This window comes from Lontra canadensis, unplaced genomic scaffold (assembly GCF_010015895.1).
Source record: "Lontra canadensis isolate GAN:19392208 unplaced genomic scaffold, GSC_riverotter_1.0 scaffold105, whole genome shotgun sequence".
NCBI lineage: Eukaryota > Metazoa > Chordata > Mammalia > Carnivora > Mustelidae > Lontra > Lontra canadensis.
The window spans coordinates 1,235,276-1,259,949 of record NW_022631099.1 but is presented as its reverse complement, the minus strand read 5'-3'; the positions used below and the strand labels follow the sequence as shown (position 1 = coordinate 1,259,949).

At 51.6% G+C, this 24,674-nt stretch overlaps 1 protein-coding gene across 5 annotated transcripts in view; it reads right to left on the bottom strand.

Moving 5' to 3' along the window:
* Positions 1–1,312: 1,312 nt before the first annotated feature.
* The window catches only part of ELMO2 (engulfment and cell motility 2), a 38,302-nt gene continuing 14,940 nt past the window's right edge, over positions 1,313–24,674 (bottom strand). For 2 of the 5 annotated variants that reach the window (XM_032838697.1, XM_032838698.1), the window contains exons 6-21: positions 23,116–23,297; positions 21,483–21,582; positions 20,604–20,755; positions 18,037–18,115; positions 14,897–14,947; positions 10,642–10,764; positions 10,151–10,285; positions 9,476–9,580; positions 9,285–9,393; positions 8,751–8,887; positions 7,461–7,624; positions 7,262–7,374; positions 6,981–7,088; positions 6,165–6,247; positions 4,273–4,350; positions 2,678–2,878 (exon numbers count right to left, since the gene is read on the bottom strand). In XM_032838697.1, coding sequence (XP_032694588.1) covers positions 2,678–2,878; positions 4,273–4,350; positions 6,165–6,247; positions 6,981–7,088; positions 7,262–7,374; positions 7,461–7,624; positions 8,751–8,887; positions 9,285–9,393; positions 9,476–9,580; positions 10,151–10,285; positions 10,642–10,764; positions 14,897–14,947; positions 18,037–18,115; positions 20,604–20,755; positions 21,483–21,582; positions 23,116–23,297 — 1,920 coding nt within the window. Of the gene's footprint in view, positions 2,879–4,272; positions 4,351–6,164; positions 6,248–6,980; positions 7,089–7,261; positions 7,375–7,460; positions 7,625–8,750; positions 8,888–9,284; positions 9,394–9,475; positions 9,581–10,150; positions 10,286–10,641; positions 10,765–14,896; positions 14,948–16,872; positions 16,893–18,036; positions 18,116–20,603; positions 20,756–21,482; positions 21,583–23,115; positions 23,298–24,674 lie in introns of those variants that run through there. The other 3 variants (XM_032838699.1, XM_032838700.1, XM_032838701.1) reach the window with 3 other exon arrangements.

Here is a 24,674-nt window from a genome sequence, read left to right as displayed (position 1 = left end):
CAGCCGGAAAATAGCTACATGTTTACTTCTATTGAACAGATTAATTTACCTTATTCCAACCTACTGCTGGACAACCATGGAACCATAAAGATAAAAACTCTCATGGCCTTTCTCTACTGAGATCTTAAGCCAGCTGGGGAATGATAAGTCAGGGACATTAAATTTTAGAAGATCCATGAGAGATAAATAATACACATTTGTGAAAGATTTTGTGTGCCTGAAACTTTCTAAGAATTAATTTCAGTAGGTTGAATGGGGGAGTTGGGGGAGTGTCCGGGCAGAGGAAATGAGAAGGAAAGACTGGGGCCTGGCTTAAAGCCCAGTTGTAAGGGGAGTTAGCGAGAGCTGTGGTTGGAAAAGTAGCTATGGGGCAGGTTGCAGTGGTCTCAAATTCAGATCTCATTCCTCTTGCAGGATTAAAAGAGACAGAGCCTGGCACATGAGCCCCCAGGAGGGCAGAGCTGGCTAGGGTTGCAGGAGGCCATTAGGGTTTTTCTTGCCCTCTCTTCCCCGGGCCTCCTGTGCTCTCTTCTAACACTGGCTGCAAACGTGGATCCTTGCAAGTGACTCAGCTGGGCTCCCTGGCCACTCTCAACAGAAAGTTCGAGCCCAGAGTGTAAGCAGTGCCTTAAGCAAACCACTGCTGCCTCCACCCCCGCCCTCTGGCGTCTTGCCGGCATTAGTTCATTCATTCAGCACTTACCAAGCACCTACAAAGGCACCCATCACTGCCTGAGGTCTTGGCTGTCCTCAGTCCTCAAGGGCTGTACTGCCTGCACTTGCTATGCCTTTTGAAAGAGCTTGTCCTCACCCCCTTCTCTCTCAGAGGGAAAAGAAAGTATCTATTTTCATCACCACCCTCATTCAAGCCTCCCAGCTACCAAGGCTGAGTTTTGGAGCAAGAGCCTAAAACACCAGCTGGAAGGCTGGGCACTAAGCACCAGCGACACACAGGGTGAAGAACATGTCTTCTTTGTAAGTCACAAGAACGTGAGCTGTTCCCTGGCTGCGTCCCTGGCAGGGAGAAGAGGGAGGATACATTCACGGGGGTGTACAGTATGCCATTCCCTGCTGTGCCCAGCAAGCCGGAGCAGAAAACACTTTGTCCCGGTGCAACAGTCTGTGAGCATCCTTAACTGTCCAGGTGTGTGTGTGTGTGTGTGTGTGCGTACACACACCCACACACCCAGGGAGGGCAAAGTGGTTGAAAGGAGGAAGTCTCCTAGACACGATGAAATGAAGTCTTATCAAGGTGAAAGCTCCCTTGGGCAGAGAGTGAGTACAGAGAAACAGCTGTTAATAGGTACCACAGTTTGTACATGAAAGAGTATTTATTGAAAACATGGTTACTGGCAGGAAGCTCCTGGCTGCTCTCGGGTTACTCTCTTGGCTCACAACTGGAAGTGGAGGATATTTTTGTTTGTTTTTTTTAGAGGGAGCCTCCAATTTTATTTTCCTTCAAACATTCCGTCCTAGGATAGGTAGATCTTATATAAATATATATACACGTTTGTATAAGTATGGCCTCTAGTAAAGAAAATATATAGTACACTCTTCATCGGGCAGTACCTACCATGCCGGGCTACTACGATACTGATTGCCACTGTGTTCACATGTCCAAGGAGAGAGGCTGGGGGCGTGGTTGACATGTGCCGCAGCACCAGGGAAGCCCCGTTGGCACTGCTGTGGCCTCAGCTAGCTCCCTGAAATCATGGCCAATGGCAGAAACCACAGCACTGGGATGGGGGGAAGGGAAGGCCAAACTTCCTGAGGTCGGGGAGGCCAAAGGAAAGCAAAGAGGAGGGGGCTGCCATTCAGGTTAGGTGAGAGATTTCTCTCTAAGGAAGGAAAAGATAAAAATGTGGGAGGAGGGGGGGAGGGAGTGGACTCTAGTGGCCTCACCAGTTTCGCCCAGGCCTCGTCTGGGCTCTCCCTGCAGAGTTCTTTGAGACTAGAGGGGAGGACTTAGCTCGCACGTCTTTGACTTGCCAGGATGAGAGCCTGAGAGCTTGGTAGGGAGAACTTTCCATCCGCCCAGACAAGTGCATGGGCAAGAGAGATCTAGTGGCTCCGGAGACCAGAGATGTTAGAGCCGAGCCTCAGTGGCAGCAGCCTGTTGGCACTGAATGAGGCCGGAGTGAGCCCTCACGAAGGCGATGAAAGCAAGGGCAAGGCATCTACCAGGCAAAGGCCAAGGCCTCTGCTTGGATGTGAGACACAGGCACGGGTCACCCAAAGGCAGTCTCTCTGAGGCTCTCGATATGCCCAGAACGTCTGTCCTCCGCAGGCAGCCTTTGCTGGGCTCGCGCTTGCATACCCAGGGATCCAGCTGACTGGAGAGCAGACTCAGGAAGAAAAGGTGAGTGACTTGTTAACTCCAGCCCAAGCAGTCCCTGGCCTGGAAGGCAGGGGTGCCTGCTGTTCATTCCTCATGCTCTGATCCCAGGCTCCGCGGTGACAGGGAGGGCCGAGCACCCTGCCTTGGTGACTTGTGGCGGCGGGTGGGGACCAAGAGGAAGCTCTGGGTGGTCTGAGGGGAGTCTGAGGAATGGCTGGCATTTACTGGCCACCGTGGTCACTACAGATTCTGTACAAGCAAAAGACAAGGCACCAGTCTGTGGGTGTTTCTTCTGGGCCCCAAATCCCTTTCTGGGCACCGTGGAGTCTGGCTCCAGGCTCAGCCGTAGTGATAGACAAAGTCATAGCTGCTGGGCTCCTTGGGCACTGGCGGCGGGGCTTCGGGAATCTGGATGTTCTCCAGATCCAGGAGCCGCAGCTTCATCTCCATGCTCAGCAGGGTGTCCAGGTCGCTCTTGGTCAGCTCACTGGACATGTCCTTCCCCAGAAGGGCACTGAGGCCATCAATCCAGATGCAGTACTGTGGGAGCAAGTTGCAAAATGTCACATGGTGGCCCCGGTCAGCAAGAGGGCCTGCCAAGGTCCCTTTGCTGAGAGAACTCACCCTAAGTCTCTTTTGACACCACTGAGTAGAGGCAAAGCTGACTGGGGATAATGGCAAAGATAAAACGGGAGGTGACCATTCACTTTCCAAAAAAAGCCCCCCCCACCAAACAACCACCTTTGGGCTTTTATGAGGGATTTACATTTAAAGCTTCCTATGATAAGCTAAAATATGATTTTTTAAAAATATTTTTTGTTTACTTATTTGACAGAGAGATCACAAGTAGGCAGAGGGGCAGGTAGAGAGAGAGGGGTGTGGGCGGGAGCAGGCTCCCCGCTGAGCAAAGAGCCCAATGCAAGGCTTGATTCCAGGACCCTCAGGTCATGACCAGAGCCTAAGACAGAGGCCTAACCCACTGAGCCACCCAGGCGCCTTATTTTTATTATTTTTTTTAATCAGATTTTTTAAAATGCAACTAATAAATACAGCAAAACGACACCTGAGTACTGGGGTATCAACTACCCAAAACTGCCCCGGAAATGAGCAGTGGTGGGAGGGATACATACCAGGTGATAAAAGCAGGACCCAAGAGGAATCACTATGGGATCTCAATTTTGTTTCAGAAAAAGTTTTAAAAAAGAGAAGCCCAGCCAACAAATGTTAAAATAAGTGCTAGAGGATCTCATGATAAGGAGGAATAACAGAATTGTCGGCCTATCCCTGTCTCACTCCTGTTCGATCTTTTTCCCTGCCTTTGCTCACTTGTCTCCCCACCTGCTAGCTCCTCATTTCTTCCCAACAGACCTCCACTGGCGGCTCGGGGCCTGCGAAGCATCTCCTCTTCCAGAAGCCCCATTTCCAGTCCCCTCTGACGCTCCCCGAGCTCAGCAGCTACGTGGGACTCAAGCACAGTTACTCACGTGACCCGGAATAACCTCTAGGGCTGCAGGTACAACTGTGGGCCCCATGTCAGGAGGACCAGACCCAGCAGCCTCAGAGCCCAGGCCCGACCCTCTACTGCCTGTGCCCAGGAGCCCCGAGGAGGAAGCATCTGCCGGGTTCACTCAGGAAGGTGGCCGTGCTGGAGACTGAAAAGGGGGGAGCATTTTCCCAGTCCAGACAAGTTAGGCTACCCCGTGGTGAACCTGTTTTTCTAATGGCAACTTACGGCTGCTGCTGAAGAGTAACCTGGGGAGCCCAACTCAGGGGGGATGGACCCCAGTCTGGCAGATCCTCGGTGCCAGAAAGCCTTCGTGACACACTGTGGTCCCCTGCCTTTAGGGCGATGTCCCTGTCCTGCCCACTCCTGCCCTCTAGCTAAAGAGTCACAGTAGGGGCTCGGCTGTCCAAAGCAGTACCCCACTGCTCACCTCATACTTATTGGGTGCGATGAAGTTTAAGGTCTCATCAGGGTCATAGAGGATGGAGAACGCCAACTCCAACACCTCCTGAAAGAGAAAGGGTTTCAGTTCCGTGGAGCAGTGGGGTGGCCTGGGCTCTGCGCACCAAGAGTTTGGCCAAATTCTTGGTCACATGGCACCGTCACCAAAGGAGCTGGCTCAGATGTGGTATCATCAGGACCCTGGGCACGTGCACACGTGTGGCTGGAGACAAGGTGCGGCGTTAGCGAGCGTTAACTCACCTGTTCCCCACCCGAGTCATGACCAAGATGTGGACGCTCCTAACACTGGAAAAAAGTCGTTTCTCAACACTCAAAACCTTGTATCTCAGAGTCCGTGACTATAGATGACCTTCGGCTTGTATGTTGGTGATCAGACTGAAAGCCTTAACGGTTCAGGAACCATGACAACAGTAACAAATTGTGACCCAAGCTGAGAGAGTTTGGGCATCAACAACGTAACTGTAACGGGCTGGGACAAATAGCAGTTTGCTTAAATGCACGAGTTCGTGGTAATACTAAACGAAACAAAACACAACACATACCCAAATCGGTCACTGCTGGAGATACCACAGAACCAACTCACTATTCTGAAAGTACTTTTATAAAAGGAAAGAATCAAGCACTTGTTCTCCTTTCTTATATAAAATGGACCACTGGGAAGCCAAGAGTAGAGGATGGTAGGCTTCTGTTTAGATAAGCAGTTCAGCTCATAAATGAAAAGGAATGACCGCATTAGAACACCACCAGTTTGCAAATCTGAATTTACTTGTGGAAGAAACCCTTAGCACCAAGAGTCTGCCAACCTCGCAAAAACAGAGACGATCACATCGTGTGTCTCTTGATAGAACATAATGCCACCTAGGAAGTTGTCCTGCCCACCCCCCAAAAAGGGGGTCAACCCTGAGCTGGGATCCAGCCTCCCCTTAAATCTCTCCACCAACGTACAGATCTGGGACAGAGGAACAAGTTAAACTGTACCAGGGGAGACAATCAGCACATTTCAGACTCTGAGAAACTACCAAACAAGCAACCTGGTTTCGTCAACTAATAAACTGCAAAGAGGAAAACAAAGACGGAAAAGAGAGAGGGGAACTAAAAACTAATCACAATGTGCATATCCTGTTTGGATTCTGATTCAGTGAACAAAACGGGTATGAGTGAGTGTATGTGTGCATATGTTTACGCGTGTGTATACACATAAACATTTATATATTTTTATTTATATTTATTTATTTATTTAAAAGATGTTATTTATTTATTTGACAGAGATCACAAGCAGGCAGAGAGAGAGGAGGAAGCAGGCCTCCCGCTGAGCAGAGAGCCCGATGCGGGGCTCGATCCCAGGACCCTGCAATCATGACCTGAGCTGAAGGCAGAGGCTTAACCTACTGAGCCACCCAGGCGCCCCAACATTTATATATTTTTATACAGAGAAATTAAGTTATTTACAAGAATGCAAACGTCTATGGGATATTTGATATTAAATAACAACTTTTTAAATTTCTTTTTAGGTGTGGTAATGGTATTGGGATTATGTTAAGAGTCCTTATCATTTACAGATACACTGTAAATATTTAAGAGGAAATGATATCATACTTGAGATTTTCTTCGGAGTAATGATAAGTGGATGGGTAGGATGTGCCATGGTTGTTGAGGCTGGGTGATGTGTATGTGGGGCTTCTGTTTCTGGGTATGTTCAAAACTGTTCTTAGAAAGACCCACAGGAATAATTTAGAGAGAGAGAGGGAGTGGGGGCGGGAGAGCACACACTTGAACAGCGGCCACCACCGACTAAACCCTCCGGGCATCACCGTGACCGTGACCGTGACCGTGACCCCGGCAGACCTGCCCTCCACTCACCTTGTTCTGTTTCAGAGCACTCTTCTCTTTCATGTGGGGACAATCCTTCCCAGTGACAATGGCCTTAATGTCTGCAACAGGAACTGGGAAACGAAGGGAATTAGTCTCTGTAAGACTCATGCTGTGAGGGGGTCTTTGCATCGGTGCTGGGAGGGGAGCTCCAGCCCCCAGACCAAAGGTCTGTGTCAGCTCAGAGAGTAGCCTTGTGCTAGTTTCTCCTCCACAGTCCCTTCCTGGAGGCCTGGCCTGCTGGGCTGTGTCCAGTCTCACTGGGGGTCAATTCAGGGCTTTGGGATCATCTCCCCGAGGACCGGGGCCTCAGATGCTCACATCACTTCCACGGCACGGGGATGAAGGTGACGATGCTGTGAGTGCAAACAGCCAGCCCCCATCCTAAGGGCTTGACGTACATGACTCATTCAATTCTGACGAAGGAGATGGGCCTACTACTCCCATCTTTCACAAGAAACCAAGGCAGAGGTAAGAATTAACTTGCATTAATTAGAATAGCAGAGTGAGGGTTCGAATCCAGGCAGTCCGGCTCCAGAGCCCCCACTTGTACCACGGCCCTTCAAGACAGTGTTGCAGCCCCCCTGACAATCTACACCCCCATATCCGTCAGGGATCCCACTGACTTCCCCGAGCAGCCCCGTGGGGTAGGCCAGGTAGAGATGACCTCGGACAGACTGAGCAGACAGGTCCAGGGAGACAAGCCGTCCAAGACCAGATAATCGGCTTGAGAGCACCAGGACGGAAACTCAGGCCTCCTGACATCGAGTCCAGCTACTATGATACAGCAATGGAGAATGAACCTACTTTTTTCCTGCAGGGATTCAAACGTCACCTCCCCTTGCGGGTTGTCATCCAAGTCACCGTAGTGCAGGACCTTGTGGTTCAGGGCCAAGCGGCAGTACCAGAAACGTTCTGGAACACAAGGCCAGACAAGCAGGTGACCAGGGACAGTTCTGGGAAAGGCCTGGGCACACGAAGGGCAAAAGGATGACATGTTCCCAGGCTGCTCCCCGCACGGCTCTGTCCGGCAGGGTCCCTCCCCAGTGGGGTGACTCGGACCAGCCTAGTGGCCCAGGCGCCCTCACCTTGCCTCCTGCGGTTCCCGATCTTCCGGAAGCTGCTGCCCTCACAGAGCCGGTTCAGCCGCTGCTGCTTGATCAGCTCCAGGATCTCAGGCTGGATCTTCTCCCTCAGCTCCCTGGGTGGACACGTACGGGAGCAAAGGGGAGGTGAGGACACGGCAGGGCTGGCGGTGCCGTCCCCCCGCCCACACGCGGCACTTACACGATTGGCGGGGACTGGAAGTCATCCTGACTCATCCGCTCGGACTGGCGCAACCGCAGGATCTCAGAGTAGCTCAAGCTACGCAGTTTGCTCTTGAACTGATCCAAAGAGCTGGGTTTGGAGGGCAAAGCTCGAGTGATCTGCTCTCGAACCACCTGCATGACCTGAGCGGGAGGGAAGGAAGCCGGCTGCCTCAGCGCCTCTGCGGACAAGCCAGGCCAGTTCCAGGCAGCCCGGCCCTGCCCTGGCCTTGAAGGGACCCCAAACACCTGCTGGGTGAGCGAGAGTACAGACTCTCAAAGGCACACTTCTTAGGTGGTTCTCGAGGACAAATGCCTGATAGGGACAGGTGCTTTCTTTCCCACGAATTTCAACTAGTCGGCAGTGTGGTGGAATGAGCACGGGTTCGGGAGTTGGAGAGAAAGGCGCTCAGATCCTGACCCCATCTCTTAATCTGTGCCTTGAGCAAGCCACTCGCCATGTGCAGACCTTCCTCGGCTCGTCTCTGGAGCAAGAGACAGGAAGACTCGTTTTCGGATAAACGCTGCCTGCAGGATGGGGAGGTGCTATGTGGGTGCACAGTGCCTGACGCGCGGGAGTGGGTTCAAGAGACGTGCTACTTCCTCTCAAACAACAGTGAAAGAGAAAACGGGCCATCCCACGGCCTGTCCGGCAGCTCTGCGCCCACGCAAGGCAAAGTCTACAGGAGAAAAGACTAGAGGGAGACGTGAGATCATCACTGGGTGGTGGAACTACAGAGAACTTTCTCCTCTTTATACTTGGCAAATTGTTTACAATGAGATGCATGGCTTTTAGACTGTCAGCTTCTGAGGGCCCTGCAGTGCCCTGCAAAGCGTGGGGACGTGGGTGCGCTGGGAATGACTACCGAGCGGATAGCCAGGATGTGCCTATCCTGCCAGCCCCCTCCTCTCCCTCGTGTTGCCCAGTCCCGGGACCACACCGGGGCCTGACACAGTAAAGCGCTCGGTCAGCCAGCACCCTTATGGTAAGGCTCAGCCTCCTGCCCTCTCCGGGAGACAGGCGGCCATGGTGGGTACTGGCTCTGCTGGGTCCGCGACAGGCCCAGGGCACCGAGGGGCAGACCCCAGCTCCAGGCTACGGGGGAAGCACAGGCAGAGGGGCCCCAGGTTCTCCAGGGCTGCACCTCGTGACCCAGCACAGCTGACCACACTGGTTTCCCAGCTCAGAGGCTCCCCAGGCTCGAGCCAGTGGCCCCACACTGTCACGTGACAGCCGTGCCCATGGGCGTCAGAGCTTGGAGACACGCACCTTGTTGAAGTCCTCGGCTGTCGCCCTCATCTCCTTCCAGGTCTTGTTCAGCAGCTGGATGCAGATCCCGAAGAGCTCCTCGAAGGCGCGGTCGTGGGTGAAGAACATCGGGTGGTAGTCGTTGCGGCCCTCATTGGCTGCGGAGCAGGAGAAGCAGGGCGGGTGAGGCGGGGCGCTCACGGGCACCCACGTCCCGAGGAAAAGAAGCAGAGCAAAGCTAGGGCGCGTGAAAAGCGTGGGGCGGGCCCGCCTCTACTTCCTTAGCTTTCTTCTGCCGGCCTAGCTCTGCCCCTGCCCTCTCTCCGGCCCGTGTCTCCTGACTCACGGGGGCAAACCGGTGGAGGCACGGCTCCTGAACACGTCAAATGACCCGCTCGAACCAAGCAGCAGCCAGGAGTCCCATGCACAAGGATGAGACGGCTCACCAAGCACAGCAGTCGCCCAGTCCCACTGACCCCCACCTTTGTAACCTCGAGTCCCCCAGGCTCCTGATTATGGAGCGGCTGAAGGAAGAGGCGGGTGTCGGGGACTTACGCAGTTCCCCAACCTGCAGGATTTCACAGAGCATTTTGGTGAGCTCGATGGCGCTGCGGCCGAAGGGGCACTCGTGTTTGTCCTCCCGGCTGCTGTTCTCCAGGACGATCTGTGGGGGCGGGCGGCGGCAGGGGGTTAGGAAGGCAAGAGATGTGGCCGCAGGGTGGAGCCCACTGTCCCTGAGCCGTTACCCGGATGTAGGTGTCCTGATGGACTTTCGCCAAGTACAGCATGTTGTCCAAGGCCAGCATTCCAGGAGGAGTCTGGGTAAAGTCCATCGCTGGGTTGATATGGTTCTGGGGAAATATAGGAACTGGATTTGAGACTCAGTAGCCACCTGTGTGCAGTGCCACCTGAGGGGATGGCCTACTGCCCTCTCCGTGCCACTGGCTCTCGTGTTACCTCCTCCCTGCTCGCCGTCTCTGAGACTGGGAGCTCCTGACTCCGGATGGTGCTGACTCACTCTGTCACCCAGCGCCCCGCATACTGTACGCTGAGTGGGTAGGTGCACACTCAGTGTTCAACCGAATTAACACCATCCTCCAGTGTGTCCTCTCACAAGATGCCCACTTCTGCTTTTCAAATCACCTCGCCCTTTCGGGAGAGGTCCTCTCTTTACCCACGTGACTGACCTCCTGGGCCCTCCAACATATGGATTTGTTCCACAGGGCCAAATGCTACAGGGAAATGTGTGACCTCCCAGCACCAAGGCCAACCAGGTGGCAGGGCCCCTCCAGCTTCTTAGTGTCCTCTATTCCAGGACCACCACGATACAAGGGGGGGTTCTCGGGGCTCTGTGTGAGTGTGTCCTCTGACTTCCTGTCAGGGTAGCAGGCCTTCCAAGATCCGTACTTTGGGGAACTTACAGTAAATCCCAGCATTTTGTAGTCCTTCGTATACATGGCTTTGCGCTTCTCAGTCCCACTCCCGGGGACACTGGTAGCGTCAGACTCGGCATCGAATGCAATTCTTCTCAGTTCAAATATAATGTCCCTTTGAGCCTGAGAAGTGAAACAGCCAGCCAGGGGGCAAATCAGCTAGCCCAGGGAGGCAAGGAAAAGAGTGAGCATGTTGGGCTTTCCTGGGCGGGACGCTGGGCCCGATCAGTCTCCAAGAAGGCATCACCCCCGCCTTCCTAGGACAGAGGTGGGCTTGGCCCAGAGAGTCATGCAGCGGGAAGAGACGGCAGACAGGCAGAGCCGGGTTTCCCAGGGCAACACAGACCCTTTCTGCAGACACAATCAGGCATGCTCTCTGGCGCACAGCGGGTGCCCTGTGTGCAGCCTAATGGTGGAATGTACCACATCAAACGGCAAAGGACTTAAGCCAGGAGCCGTCTGTCCCACTGAGCACCTACCTGGTCATTGGGGTCCATCTTGGTCATCATCCTTTCTTCCAGAAGGTTAAAGGTCAGGACTTGCAGGACGTACAGCTGATGGGCCATCTCGGTTTTGATTGGGCGGTTTCCTCGAATCACATGCTGGAAAAAGCAAAGGCAGGGGGCAGAGGGCTGAGCGGGTTTTCTTCTGCTGAAGACTTACATCCATGCTGGTAAAAAAGAAATTATGCTGGGCAGGGAACAAGGGTTTCCCTCCCACACACTGAACTTGGGAGGCTTCATGTTCTAGAAGGGATAGAGCATGAAAGGGCTCAATTCAGGCTGAGATGATTCACTGCAGGCCCCAAGGGCACAGTCCCTTTCTCCACACTCCCCTTGGGCAGGGGAAGTGGAACCAAGGGAGGGGCTATGTCCAGTCACACCGAAGATGAGGAAGGCTACCCGCTATGATTAGGATCCCGGGCTCAGTGCTAGACCTTCCTCCAGGTGGGCACTCAATCCAAGACATCGGACAGTGTGTGAGGAGGACTCCGCTCTGTCCTCCCTTAGAAAAATACAATGTCGTGGATGGCCTCACCAAGTACAGGATTTAGAAAAGGCCATTTTCTTGAAATGGTGTAGAGACACTCAATGGAGGGTACTTAATGCTCCCTGTCCAGCCCCCAATGCTCCCCCACCACGGTCTCTATCACTCTGCATGTGCTCCCCTCCCTGCGTCCCCTACGTTCTATCCCACCCCCCTCTTGCATGCCCCCCACCACGCCCTCTCAGTTCTCATCTCCATCCCTCTGATGCCCACTCCACTTCAGGCTCCCTCCTTCCCTCATGCCTCACCTCTGTCTTTTTCCCACACACTACTTCTCCGTGTCCCTTGGGTTGATCAACGTCTGGGGATATTCTTGCCTCCTACTGTTCTGCTCTCACTCCCACAATGGCTGCACTTCCTGGCTTGTTCCCTTGTATTTTTCTTTTTTTTAAAGATTATTTATTTATTTATTTGACAGAGATCACAGGTAGGCAGAGAAGTAGGCAGAGAGAGGAGGAAGCAGGCTCCCTGCTGAGCAGAGAGCCCGATTCAGGGCTGGATCCCAGGACCCTGGGATCATGACCTGAGCAGAAGGCAGAGGCTTTAACCCACTGAGCCACCCAGGCGCCCCTCCCTTGTACTTCTTGCTTTTTCTCTGTCTTGCCCTCCATCTTGAATCATTCTTGGTCTCTTCTCACCCAAATGAGACTCTTGCCCACTTTTCCACACACACTCCCTCCGTGTCCTTCATGTTCTCTCACTCAGTCAACTCTATGCCTCCGGAGCTGTGCTATCTGATATGGTGGCCATTCGGCATATGTTAGAACTCATTGAAGTTAAAAATTGAGGTCTTTGGTCACACTAGCTACATTTTAAGCTCAACAGGTATATGTGGCCAGTGGCTCCCACCCAATGATAGAGTAGATATAAAACATTTCCACTGTCACAGAAAGTTCTACCAGACAGCCCCGCTCTACAGCTCCGTAATGCTAGAGTTTGCTCTGGCTCGAGATCAATGTCTTTAGACCTGCGCAGCCCGACTGGGCAGCCATCAGCCACAGGGGGCTGTCGAACACTGAAACGTGGCTGGTCCAAACTGAGATGTGCTGCAAATGTCAAATGTGCGCCAGATCTCGGAGCCTTAGCGTGAAACAAAGAAAATGTAAAATATGTCATGACCCATTTTCCCCTATTGACTACGCACTGAAATGACAGTATATGGGATAGAGTGAGTTAAAGTAAATGTATCATTGAAACTGGTTTCCCGGATTCCTTTTTTACTGTTGCTACTCTAACATTTAAAATGAAGAACGTGGCTCACGCTGTATTTCCACTTGCCAGTGCTGTTCTAGCCCTCCTCGCCCCGACATCTGACTCGAGAGCGTTCTTCATTTCTGTAGATCTGAACAGCTTAATGGCAGCCACGAGCCACATGTGGGTATTTTAACTGAAATATTAAAAAATTACAAACGTAGCTCCCCCGTCACACTACAGCCCTGCGTGGCCAGCGGGCACCATGCTGGACAACACCTCCATACTGCAGAAGGTTCCAAGGACAGTGCTGCTCCTAACTGCTCACCAGTGGGAGCTTAGGCCCTCCTCCTCCTCCTCCTCCTCCTCCTCGTGGCAGCTGTCTGAGGCTCTCTGCTCCATGCAGGTGCTGGTCTCTAGCCCAGACTGACTTGCTCTGCTCCTCCTCCCCCTACCTTAGCAAGTTACCCCACCCCCAGCCTCTCACTCCAGGGTCTCCTCAGCGCCCCCCCACACCTCCTTTTCCCTCCCTCTGAGCCTTCCTCCCCTCTTCTCCATAATTCATTGAACCACTTTGAGAAGAGGTTAAAGTTAATGTGATATGGTTTTCGTTCACCTGAATCCCGCTTTCTCAAACTTAAGAGATGTCACAGCCAGGAGGTAATCACTCTGCCAACAACGGCTTCTAGGAGCACAGCCCGTCCGAGAGAAGTCATCGTTCCAGAGCTTTCACCTCAAGTCTTATTTGACTGCTGAGTAATTCAAGGCCTACACTCCTTGGCCTGATGTGAACTCCTAGGGCTTCAGTGAGCAAACATTAACCATTTCGTAGCAGACTATTTAAGTCATGAGTCCTGACCCTGAATTGTCTTCTATGGTAGAATCTTGGCTTGTTCCCAGTTCTGTCCAGAAATGAGCTGAACTAATCCCACTGAGGTACATATTAAGCCTCGAAGTTCATTACATTTCCCTCAGAAGGGTACCCTCCCTCCCATGCATGCAGAGCATGGCGCCTAAGAGGGCTGCTCAGGAATCTGGACAGGCACCTGCGGGACCTCTGCACTCCCCATCCCTCACGGGAGATGGCCGGGGCGTCTGCCCATGGTCCTCCCGCCCACAGCCCTTCCGCCTGGCTGGTGGTGGGGCTCTGACCAGGGAAACGGCCAGCGGGCAGGAGCTGGTTCCGCAAGCTGAAGAGGTGGGCTGTGTGTGTTCAAGGCAGCCTGTCGCTTGGCTTTGCAAGTGCCCAGAGCTCACTTCTTGAATGCTATCACCTCTGTCTCCCGTTCAGAGTAAGAGGCCTGCTGATGTGAGCGGGGTGCTTACCAAGGGCCAGGCACCCCGCTAAGCTCTGTATACATAAGAGGTTGGTCAGGCCTCACATCCAGATGAGCAAATCAAAGCAAATCGAAGTTAAGTGAATTGCTCAAGATCAAAGATTGGTTAACGGCAGAGTGGAGGCTGGGCACTCTGAAGTCCGTGCTCAGAATTCTCAAGCTTTCACACCTGACTTCTCATTTCTCATTTGATTCCTTTCACTGGGGCCTCCTGGTTTTCCCTTGGTTTTGACAAATGATAAAATAGCCTCCCTTTCACCCAGATCCCCAGCTCTCTTCCCCAGCTCTCACCCTTCCCCTCCCTCCCACCCCAGCCAGCTCTCTCCCACCCACAGCCCCGCGTGGGGACAGGGAGTCAGCCCCCTTCCCAGATGCCTCCCTCCTCGACACCTCTCCCTCTACTTTCCTCCCTCATACACCCCCAGGAAACACACACACCTGCTAGTGGGAGGTTTCTAAATGCCAGCCTGGTTATGTCACCAGCCCGATGACATCCCCACCACTGCGCCTGGGAGAGAGACTAAGGCCCTACCTGACCTGGTCTTCGCTGCTCTCCGGCCTCCAGCCCCTGCGCACGTCTGCTCCTTGAGCCACCCTCTGTATGGTCACACACTCCTTCTAGGTCTGCTGTGGGAGCCTCCGCCTCACCAGCCATCCTTCCTCTAGAGGTTTCCTGACAGCAGCCCCTCCTCCTGAAATCCTCCCCCAACCCTGAAGCTCGATGGAACCACAGACCCCACGGTGCTCTGGCGCCATCCCATGGGACTGGAAGATCTTTGAGAGCAAACACACCGTCTGCTCATGCCCCCACGCAACTCAGTTCTGATCACTGTTAGCGGAACGGATTACTTTCCTCTTTGGGGCCAATTTTAACACGTTCCTTCTGGATAAAAACTGCTGGAGCTGCAGGGCCACAAATAGACAACTGGCTGGCCTCTGTACCTCCTCAGACACCCGGCAATTCCTGGCGGGACGGCCTCCTAGAGACAGCTCCATTTACAGAGGATTACAGGAAAAAGCTTCCTGCTTAACAAGGGTTTATTAGCACCTATCTATCCACTCAACAGTAATCTCAGTAATAACAATACAACCACAGTAATAGTAACTGTTGCTATCACCAGTAACAAATAACAAAACACAGCTTGCTCTGGGAACTTACGTTCAGGATTATGGACCGAAGGTGCTTCTGTGCAAAGGCATTGGCCATATCCTGTTGAGAAAAACAAGCCAATGTAAGGCAAGGTGGCAGGCCCCCAGCTGTGACAACTGTCAAGTGAAAAGTGGAATCGTGGCTCTCCGGGGCTTTTTCTCTAAAATTTTTTCTCCTTTCAAATAAAAAGTGGGCAAATGGAAAAAAAAAAAAACCATGGACCATCAAACATATTCTATACTCTGAAAACCTCCCACACGCTTTTTTTCTGGGAGGGCAAACTGACTCAAATAGGATGTTCCCTCCCCTGTGGCACAGTCAACCACACCATCTTCCACGGGGAACAGAGACCGCTTCAAGACGAGACACTCGAGTCACAAGGACACCGGGCAATAGGCAATGGACAATGCGTATGGAGCACAGAGCAGCGAGATGAGTCCCATGCACCGTTCCAGACAGACACCCACCCCCAAGGCTGGAAGGGCCTCTTCCAACCGGCAGACAGGGCTGGGGCCCCAGCGCCCCCTCTGGGCCCCCCCAGCACCACTCGGGCTGGCGGGGCTGGGGCACAGGGGCTCCTGCCACAGTAAGTAGCCGTGATTCACTTCTGACCGGTTTGGAGAACAGCACATTAGTGCTTTGGGGTAATTTCTCATAATAAGGGGCATCATTTTTACTGTATTTCTTTCAGATTCTGTCAGTAATGCTTTATTTATTTGGCACACACGGGAAATAAAGGATCCCGCATAAAGCAGCCTTCCAGGGAGCCAAGCTTCCAGGGTTCTTTTAGGACCTTGTTTTGGCTGTTCTTACACAAATTCTGTAAAAATGGATGATACAGACACTTCGTGATTTTTGAAGGGACGACAAGGATTACAACCTCAGCTGCCGAGGGCTCGGCTTCACCAGAAGAGCGGGGCCTCAGACACGTGGACGGCCCGAGGAGCTCCAAAATGTGTGGTTTTTTTCCCTCAACAAAATGGTCCCAAAGGTTCCTGTGCTTTTAATCTTTGTGACAGCTTTTCATAATTCTTCTGTCTCCTCCTTCCAATCGCGGCCATTGCTTCTTACCACGTTAATTAGTAAGACTTCACTTTCTAAACGGCTGCCTTAATTTAATTTTATGGGTAATTCTAAATCAATGGGCCTGAGGGAGCTGTCACACCTCTCCCACAGAGCAGTATCTGTGAGCACACTCATTTTTCTCAGAGCTAAAAGGCCTTTCCCTCTCCCTTCTACGTCTCTACTTATATCCCAAATGGCTGACACTGCCAGGAACATTAAGTTTTACTTTGCATCCCCTGAGCACACACGCTGGCTGGCAGAGGAGGAAGGTGGCCTAGAAACTTCTTTGGTAGCCACAGGAGGTCGGCTTGAGATTAAACCTTGCTGTGGACAACTCATAAAGTGGGTAATTGACATTGGCCTACTGCTAGAATGTGACGGCCTTAGACCAGAAGCTTCTCTGGGGTGCTGGGGGAAGCGCTCATCTTCCTTCATAGCCTCGTAAAGCCAACCTCTAAAGCTCCCTCTAAGGAACAAGCATGCAAATTCCCTCCTGACAACTGTCTAAACTTCTTCACATTCCGATGGCCCAATATGCACCCAAAGCAACACGGATTTGTCTTTACTCTCCGCCATACCAAGCTGGAAGGTGATGCATCCGTGGTACCAGCTGGGTGAAAGTCTCAGGCTGTTTCAGAATCTGACCTCCCCTGGCTGAACCATGACCTTATGTAAAGGCAGGTTACAAAGGAAAGACTGGGCAGCATCCCCTGGGGGAGGCACACCCTTAATCCTGCATGTAACACTAGTCTCCAGCACATTCCCTGAGTGTTCTGACCAATGACTTTTACAGCACACAACCTTTTCCTGGGTCTTGGAGTTCCGTGAACCCCTCGATGAGAACAAGAGGGTCTCGCCCAGCTCTGACCTCCCCACCTGGAAGAGAGCTGGGGCCCTTTCCAGATGGCGGCGCTACTTACAGTGACAGGCAGGTCTAGAGGGTTAAGGTGCTTGTCCTGCCGGCAGAAAGCAAAAAGCACAGAGAGAAGCAGATGGAAGAATGAGCTTTCAGCTTACATTCAAAACAGGACTAGGAAGGGAGAGATTAACAGAACAAAGCCATTCAAGAAAAGACAGGGACACACAGAACCATAGATGCTCCTGGTCCTCCCATGGGAAGCCACCAAAAGCTCGGTTCATGATCCCACCTGAATCTCAACTTCCAGAGACCATGCTATGGCCAGAGAATTTAACAGTCTTTCTTCTGTATGCCACTTGGGCTTTTTTTTTTTTTTTAGCCAGAGATATCTGGAGTGTCAGAGTTGGAAGAGCCCTTAGAGATCATTTAATCTGGCCTTTTCATTTATAGAAAGAGAAATAGAGACCCGAGAGGTTAAAACACCTGCCCAGGCCGGAAATGCACTCAGCCTCTGGGCCCCGGGCTCAGGTCAGTGCTTGCTCCCCGGCCCAGCCAATCCTTGGTTTCCTCACTCATAAAACAGGGAGCTTGTTTTTCCTCATGACGCCCCTGGGAAGTACACAGGGCACAGTCTGCTGCTCCCCTATCACAGGGGAGGACCCTGGGCCTCTGAGCAGCAGAGCTCAGCGCATCACGTTGCACGGCTAACGGGCCGGGGAAGAAAGCAGCTTCGAATCTGAGCCTGAGGGTCTTTACACATGAAACTTCATGCCAAGATCTCATTTGTCCCGGTTTCCTTGGACTGGATGGTGATGCCTAGAGGGCCTCCTCTCCCTTCTCGATCCTCTAGCCTCGGTCTGCAATGAAGACCACCCTGGGCTTGTTGTATATGAGGTCTTCTTGGAAGACAGCCACCCTGGCTTGTTTACGGAGGCTCTTTGGGCTATAAGGACAAAGTCGGCTGCCACACAGGCCATAAGCTCACAGAGCAAAAAATATTGACTCTCAGGCCCTTCGGAGGAAAAAGTCTGCAGGCCCTGCTCTGACCTGAGACCTGGGCCTCACTTAGCAAGGCTGCTCGGAGGGCCCCTGCCACAGAGGGAGGGGAGGAAGGGCTCTTGGGGAAATGGCTGCGTGTCTGCTGTCTGCACAACGAAGGGCAGATGGGAGACAATTCTTCTCCTGGAAGAGCCCAGATGAAAAGCTTGAAAAGGCAGCCACAGACCTGTCGCTTGTCCTCAGGAGCCTTCAGGAAAAGCGCGTTAATCAGTGCAATGGCGTAGGTCTGAATCTCCTGGTTGGAGCTGTGCCAGTGGAGAAAGAAGGCAGAGGGAGATTAGAAGACTGACCAGCGAGAGGACACGCGGGTGCATTTGCAATGGTCGCTCAGAAGGTAATCGAATAATCATCCAGGGTGATATCTCAAAAGCCTTAAAAATGGGCATACTCTGCAACCCGGCAACTCTACTAATAGCAATTTGTCCAAAGACGGTAATCAGAGAGCTGTGCAAGATGTACTGGCAAAGCATTTCATTCGAGTACTGTCAAAAAAAAGAAAGAAAGAAAGAACAGTAAATAATTCAAATGCCCACAATCGTAACTCTGTTGATCACATTACAGGACGAAGTTGTCACTGAAAATCACGTTGTAGAGTAAAGGTTCTTCACCCGGGGTTCAGGATGGGTTTGGAGTGTCTGTAAACCCGAGAAATGGTGCAGAAATCATTCCACGCAGTTGGTTGACTGTGTTATTTTCTCCAAGAAAGTGAGAGTCTATAACTGTTACTGGATTTTCAAAGGCATATGGGATGCAAAAAAGATGCAGAACTACCCTTTTAGAAGAATCTTTCACATGGGGAAATGTTCAAGGGCTATTACTCTGTAAAAAAGTCAAGGTACACAGTGTATACAGAGTAAGCTCTCAGTTCCGTTAAAAATATACAAGGAGAAAACGGCTAGCAGGGCGAGTCAGTTTTCTGTGAACAGTGGTTCTGTCTGGAGGTGGGGAAGTGGGCGTAGGATTTACTCTTTGTGCTTTTCTGTATTTTCAGAGTCTTCAACTACAAACTTACTTCATTTTAAAACAGACTTGCTAGAACTGTTCTCTGGAATCTTATAATCCTGGCCCTTGGCAAGATGTTTCCACCTGCCACGCTAGGGGTACACTCGGGGCAGGGGTGGGGCTCTCTTTTTAGACAGGCCGGCAGACCTCCGGGTCGGGTGCGGGGCATCTTGGAGGTCTCATGGAAGGAACTCGGTGTCCCAGTCCGAACAGCAGAGAACATAATGTCTAGTAACAGCTACAGGCTGAAAATAGTCATGGACCGAACCCTAAAAAATGCCATGCTCCTCTATTACCCTTGGGGAACACAACTGGGTCATTCCTGATTCAGAAACTAAGAAACTGAGGAGTAAGTCTGACGTCAGGAAAATCGCAACTCTCCGTCTGGAGTTTATGATGTTCCCTTCACTTCAACAACATTTTTGGCTTGGGGGTATGAAAACAGAGGCTGAAGAATTCCTTAGAAGTGACCAGGAAGATATCCAAACTGCAAATGGTGCTTTCTTTTTACTTGGATTATTTGTGGGGTGGAGGATACAGGCTGGGAGCAGAGCTGAGTCAGGACAGGGCTGCTATAAACAGGCAATACTGGGAACTAACAGGGCATTCTGTTAGCATCTGCCCATGTCCAAAATGCTAAAAGGGAACAAGAGTCAGAAAGGAGTCAATGCTGTCACCATGTTGTTTGGGGGAGTCCAGCCCCCTTAAATTGTTTAGAGGGGTTAAAGTGAAGTGAAAGAAATGGAGAGGAGAGGAACAGTGTTCCAAAGGGTTCATCTGTCTTCTGGTTTTAAAACATTTTAGGATGTGATAAACTCTTAGGTTTTTTTTTTTTAATTTACTTTTATTCATATTTATTTATCCATTTTTAAGTAGATTCCACACTGCATGTGGAGCCCAATGCACGGCTTGAACCCACGACCCTGAGCGCAAGGCCTGAGCTGAGATCAAGAGTCAGAGGCTTAACCGACTGAGTCACCCAGGTACCCTTGTGTTAAACTCCTTAGAAAACAAACAAAAGCAAACAACTCCTGAATTGAATACCTAACCTGTGCTGGCCATCAGGCAAGATCTTTTATCTCCTTTGATCCTCACAAGTCCGAATGGTGGGGAGGACTAACCCCAGTCTAGAGAGGAGGAAACCGAGACCAGGCAAGACCAGGTAACTTGTTGCAGGCAGAGACCTGGTCAGTGTGTAGGAAAGCCGGGATCTGACTGGTAGCCTGGACTCATGCTCAGTGTGATATTTTTTGCTACCCCCCATGGCATACCATTCGTTTGCTAAATGTTCATTCCACAAACACTAACTGACTTCTATTAAATCAAAGCAGGGGATCCAAAAAGAATTGGTCCTTCTTCCCAGAGAGTTCAAAATTTAAAGTGGGAGACAGGTAACAAAAATAAAGGATTTTATATCATTATCATAGGTAAAGAGAGACTATTTGGCCCAGAGAGGAGAGAGAGCATCTGATTCTGTCAGGCGCGCGGTGGGACAGGAAGGCTGGGAGCACTTGGCTTCATCCTGAGGGACGAGGAGCACCACGGAGGGTTTTAGCAGGAGCGTGACGTGATCAGGCCCAATGCCAGGAGCGTCCTGACAGCAGTGTGGAAGTGCTGACGCTGAGCGAACGGGCAGACTGGCAGCTTGGAACACAAGCAACGGAGGAGGGCAGGGAGATGGCCAGAGGATGAGAGGCGAGAGGGGAGGCTGGGGCAGGATCTCTTACTCACACCTGGAGGTGAGAGATGAGCTGTCCCACGGTGATTTCCTCCGCGATCTTCTGGTACAGACTCTGGCTATTCAAGACCATGCTCTCCAGGATGGCCAGGGACCTCTGAAGGATGGACACGTCCACCATGGGCCGGCTCACGTACCCTGCAATCTACAGTCGGCGAGGGCCGGGTCAGTCAGGAAGCCTGGGGCTCAAAGTCTTGTAATCTAATAACTCCCCATTATTCTCAACCCCCATTATAATGTTCCCGATACATGGTCCTTTCACTTTTGCCTAAATATCTCCAGCATCAGGAAGTTCCCAGTGTCCCAAGCCAATGGCAGATGTGACTCTAGGTCAGTGGATACATGACTCGTTGGTTTTAGTCCAGTTTTGAGAACGGACACCACCCCTTCCTGCAGAAGAAAGGAGGGCCGAAGTAGAAGTATCCCCTCCCACCTGCTGAGCTGGATCTGACAATCCAAACAGGCTGCTTTGCAGTTCTGTCCATAGAAGGCAGACTCAGAAATCTAAGGCAAACAAAATGAACATGTAGAACCAAAGAGAAGGGAGTGCTCAGGAAGCAGGTCAGAAGACTCAAGGCTGCTCCTGGTGGCCCGGCTGGTGTCATCCCAAGTCTCACTGACAATCCCATCCCACTTTGGTCACATTCAGTTCTGAGAGCCCGTTCCCATCTTCTCAGAGCAGGCCTGAGAGAATAGTGAAGGAACTGTCTCAGGAGCTCTAGGAAGACCTGAGCGTGAGGATGAAAAATTGGGCCTTGGGGACAGAAAGCTGACCCTCAGCAGAATGGCTGTGCTGCCTGCACCTGTCCCTAAACTGACAGGACAACCAGCCACAGAGGGAGGAGAGGACGATGGAATGCTGGAGGCCTCACCTGCTTAATGAAGGTGATGGAAACCATGTCCCAGGAGACAATGCCGTGGTCCATGAGCTCTAAGAAGGCAGTCAAGGTGAATGCCAGCATCTCACTATAGCTGGGACAGAAGCAAACACACACAAAAATCACACAAAGATTCGGAGCCAGGGAACACAGGTGTGACAGCAGCCACAATGGAGATGGATTTTAGCGTAAGTGTCAGGGACGGTCAGCACAGCCGTGAGTAGGCACCTGCGTGCACACCTGGCCAGGTGTGCAGCAGACTCTGTCCAGGCATCTGTCTCTGGGAAAAAAGAGCTGCTGGAGGACTGGCTTTCCTTCCCTATACCCCCTCACAGTGAGCACAATCACTCCTCTGTTTCCCAAAGCCAAAAAAAAGTATCAGACCTTTATCAACCCCAATACTTGGCAGGGGCACCCAAAGGAGCTCACAGCCCACGTCCAACACCAAGAGGCAGCAGAGTGCAGATACTAACTTCAGACATGGGCTCGATTCCTGTTCAACTATTTACTAACTGTGCAAATTTTATCCTTTTAAACTTCAAATTCCTCCTTGGTAAAACTGAGTCAATCTCACAGCGTTCAGATCATAATGGGCAAGGTGACAATGTGTGCAAACCCCTGGCTGCAATGCTGATAGCGTTCCAAAGCCTTCTCTCCTGTGTCCCCCTCTTTCTACACACCACCCTTTACACAGCTGTATAGTGCTCTAGATTCAACAAACCCTATTCCCATTGGCAAGGCAGGTTCGGACCCGTTAACAACAATCTTTGTGACAGTATTACAATGTAAGCAGCACCCCCATTTTAAAGAGGAGGAAACCAAGGCCAGTCCAGTCCTGTACCCCCTCCACCCCAACCCCGCAGAGACAGCTGAAGTCTCTGAGGGCCACTGAAAGCTTCAGGATGTCCACGCTGCTGCAAAATCTGAGACTTAAAAGGAACACCCAAGATTAGGTGCTTGGTTTGGCTGAAAATTTCAAGAGCTGGTCCATCAGCTAAAAAGATTTCCGACGCCCTCTGTGTGCCAGCTGAGAGGGACAGAAAGCCAGCACAGGCCTAGACGGCTAACTAAACGTGTTCACTCATGGCTGGCCACGGGCACAGAGCGCCACTACACTCATCTCGGCACTGGAGTATGACAGAGATGTCTGTGGCCTATTTTAAAGTTCTGGAGCTCGTTTTCCCTGTGAAAATGGGTGGTAGGGAGAAGGCCTGCGTGTGTGTGTGCTTGCGTGTGTGTGTGGGGGGGTAGCGGGGAGATGACTGGAAAGGGAGGGAGCAGGGGTGGAGATTAAGAACAGACAGATGCCTGTTCTGGTCAATTCTGAACGGTCTCCTCATTAGCCATTTTCCATGAATTAACAGATCTGTCATGACCTACCTTCTCTCTTCCTGACTTCTGTACCCCCTGATTTCACTACCGCTTGGATCTGTGAAGACCACCTAGAGCACGAGATTCAGGACCACAACAAGCAAATCCCTCCGTGCAGAGCCCAGTACTTGGCACACGGCTCTGTACACAGAAGGTGCTCAATAAATTCAAGTGACTCCGTGGAGATGGGAAAAGGATGCCCCGCGGACTGAAGTCAGTCTCTGAAACCCCCCAAGAAGAGCTCAGTCATACTCACTGGGACAAGAGCTTGGTTCCGCTTTCCACAAGCCGTGTCAGCACAATGATGCCATCCATGTTGATGAACTCAGTGGCAAAGGTCACATCAGCAGAGAGCTTGGCCAGCTCCTTCATGGCATCCAGCCGGGTCTCCATGTTGGACGACTGGGTCCTCTCCATCAGCTGGCGTGCAGCCCGGGACTATGAGACCAGGGACAAGATGTATGCCTTCTGCTCCTTGCAGCAGGTAACTGCTCTGTGAGTAGCTCATAAAGGCTTTTCTGTGGACAGCCAAGCCTGAGGCAGAACTAGTTGTTCACGCTGTCTAGGAGTTGCTTAATAAAGGCTTATTGGATCAATCAGGGAATTACCAGTATGCCAAGACCAATCCGGACCTATGTAGATCCTTTCTGTAGCACTCTGGTCTATGGATTACAGAAACTTCCCACTGAAGGACTACAAAAGAGACCAGGGAGAAGATAGTCTACCACCTCTGGCAAGTCTCAGGGACACAGATATTGGCTCAACAGAGGGGAGTTTTCTATTAATGTAAGCCATCAGACAGCAGACCAGGTTGTCCCTTGATGTAATGAGCTCTCAGTCACTAAAAGCAATCAAGGAGAATCTCGACAACCAGCTGTCAAAGATGCTACACAAGAGATTCTTGCATTGGGTGGAGGACTTAATCTGATGACCAGCTTTAAAGTCCCTTTCAATCTCAAAATGTGATAAGCCTGACAAGTTTGTTTGTTTGTTTTTAAACTTTCTCTGAAAGCCTGTATCGTTGTCCCTCAAACTGACAGTCCTGGGGAAATTTTAAGAATACTGCAGGGCTGGAAGCTTTCAAAATAGCTTTTTCAAAATGATGGCTAGTGACGAAGCCTTCTCCCAGCACATGAACTTTCCCCAGAAAAATGCTTGCTTCCTTGCTGCAAGCTCTAGCCACAAGCCTTCCCGAGCGTCTGCTGGCCCTTCCTCCTGCTGGACTTCCTAGCTTTACAGTCAGGGCCCCCGCAAGTGACGGACCTGCAATTTGTCACTCTCTATTTTTTGTGTGTTAATTAATATTCTCAGCTGGAATGGAAGAGCCTTGAGAGCAAAATGTTTCCGCGGTCTTTATTTTTTCTTACAGAGCTCAGCAAGTGACTGCAGCCCGGTTCCTGCTGCTGACCGAGGAGTCAGGTCTGGTCACCTCTCTCTGCCCTCTGCCTCTCCTCTTTTATTATCACAGAGATGGGCCTACGGCGGCCGCGCCCCTAGATGACACAGAAATCCTCCAGACTCCCGGGGTGGAGAATACGCACACCGCGAGAAAAGGTCACCGGATAGAACCATTTGAAGAGCACTGGTCTGCATCACACTTGGAAACTTCCAACTCCAAATGTTAATTTTCCTCCTGAGACAGCATTTCTGGGCTGCCGCCTTCTGCTCTGGAGAGATGTACTCCTGGGAAAGTCAACTGCTCAGCGCAGGAGGTCTGGAAAATGCTCCAGCACGTCCACGAGAGCAACTCCCAGATGGTTATATTAAGCTAGCAGAGCTGATTGGCCGGTGGGGGGTGGGGAGTGGGAGTCAGCA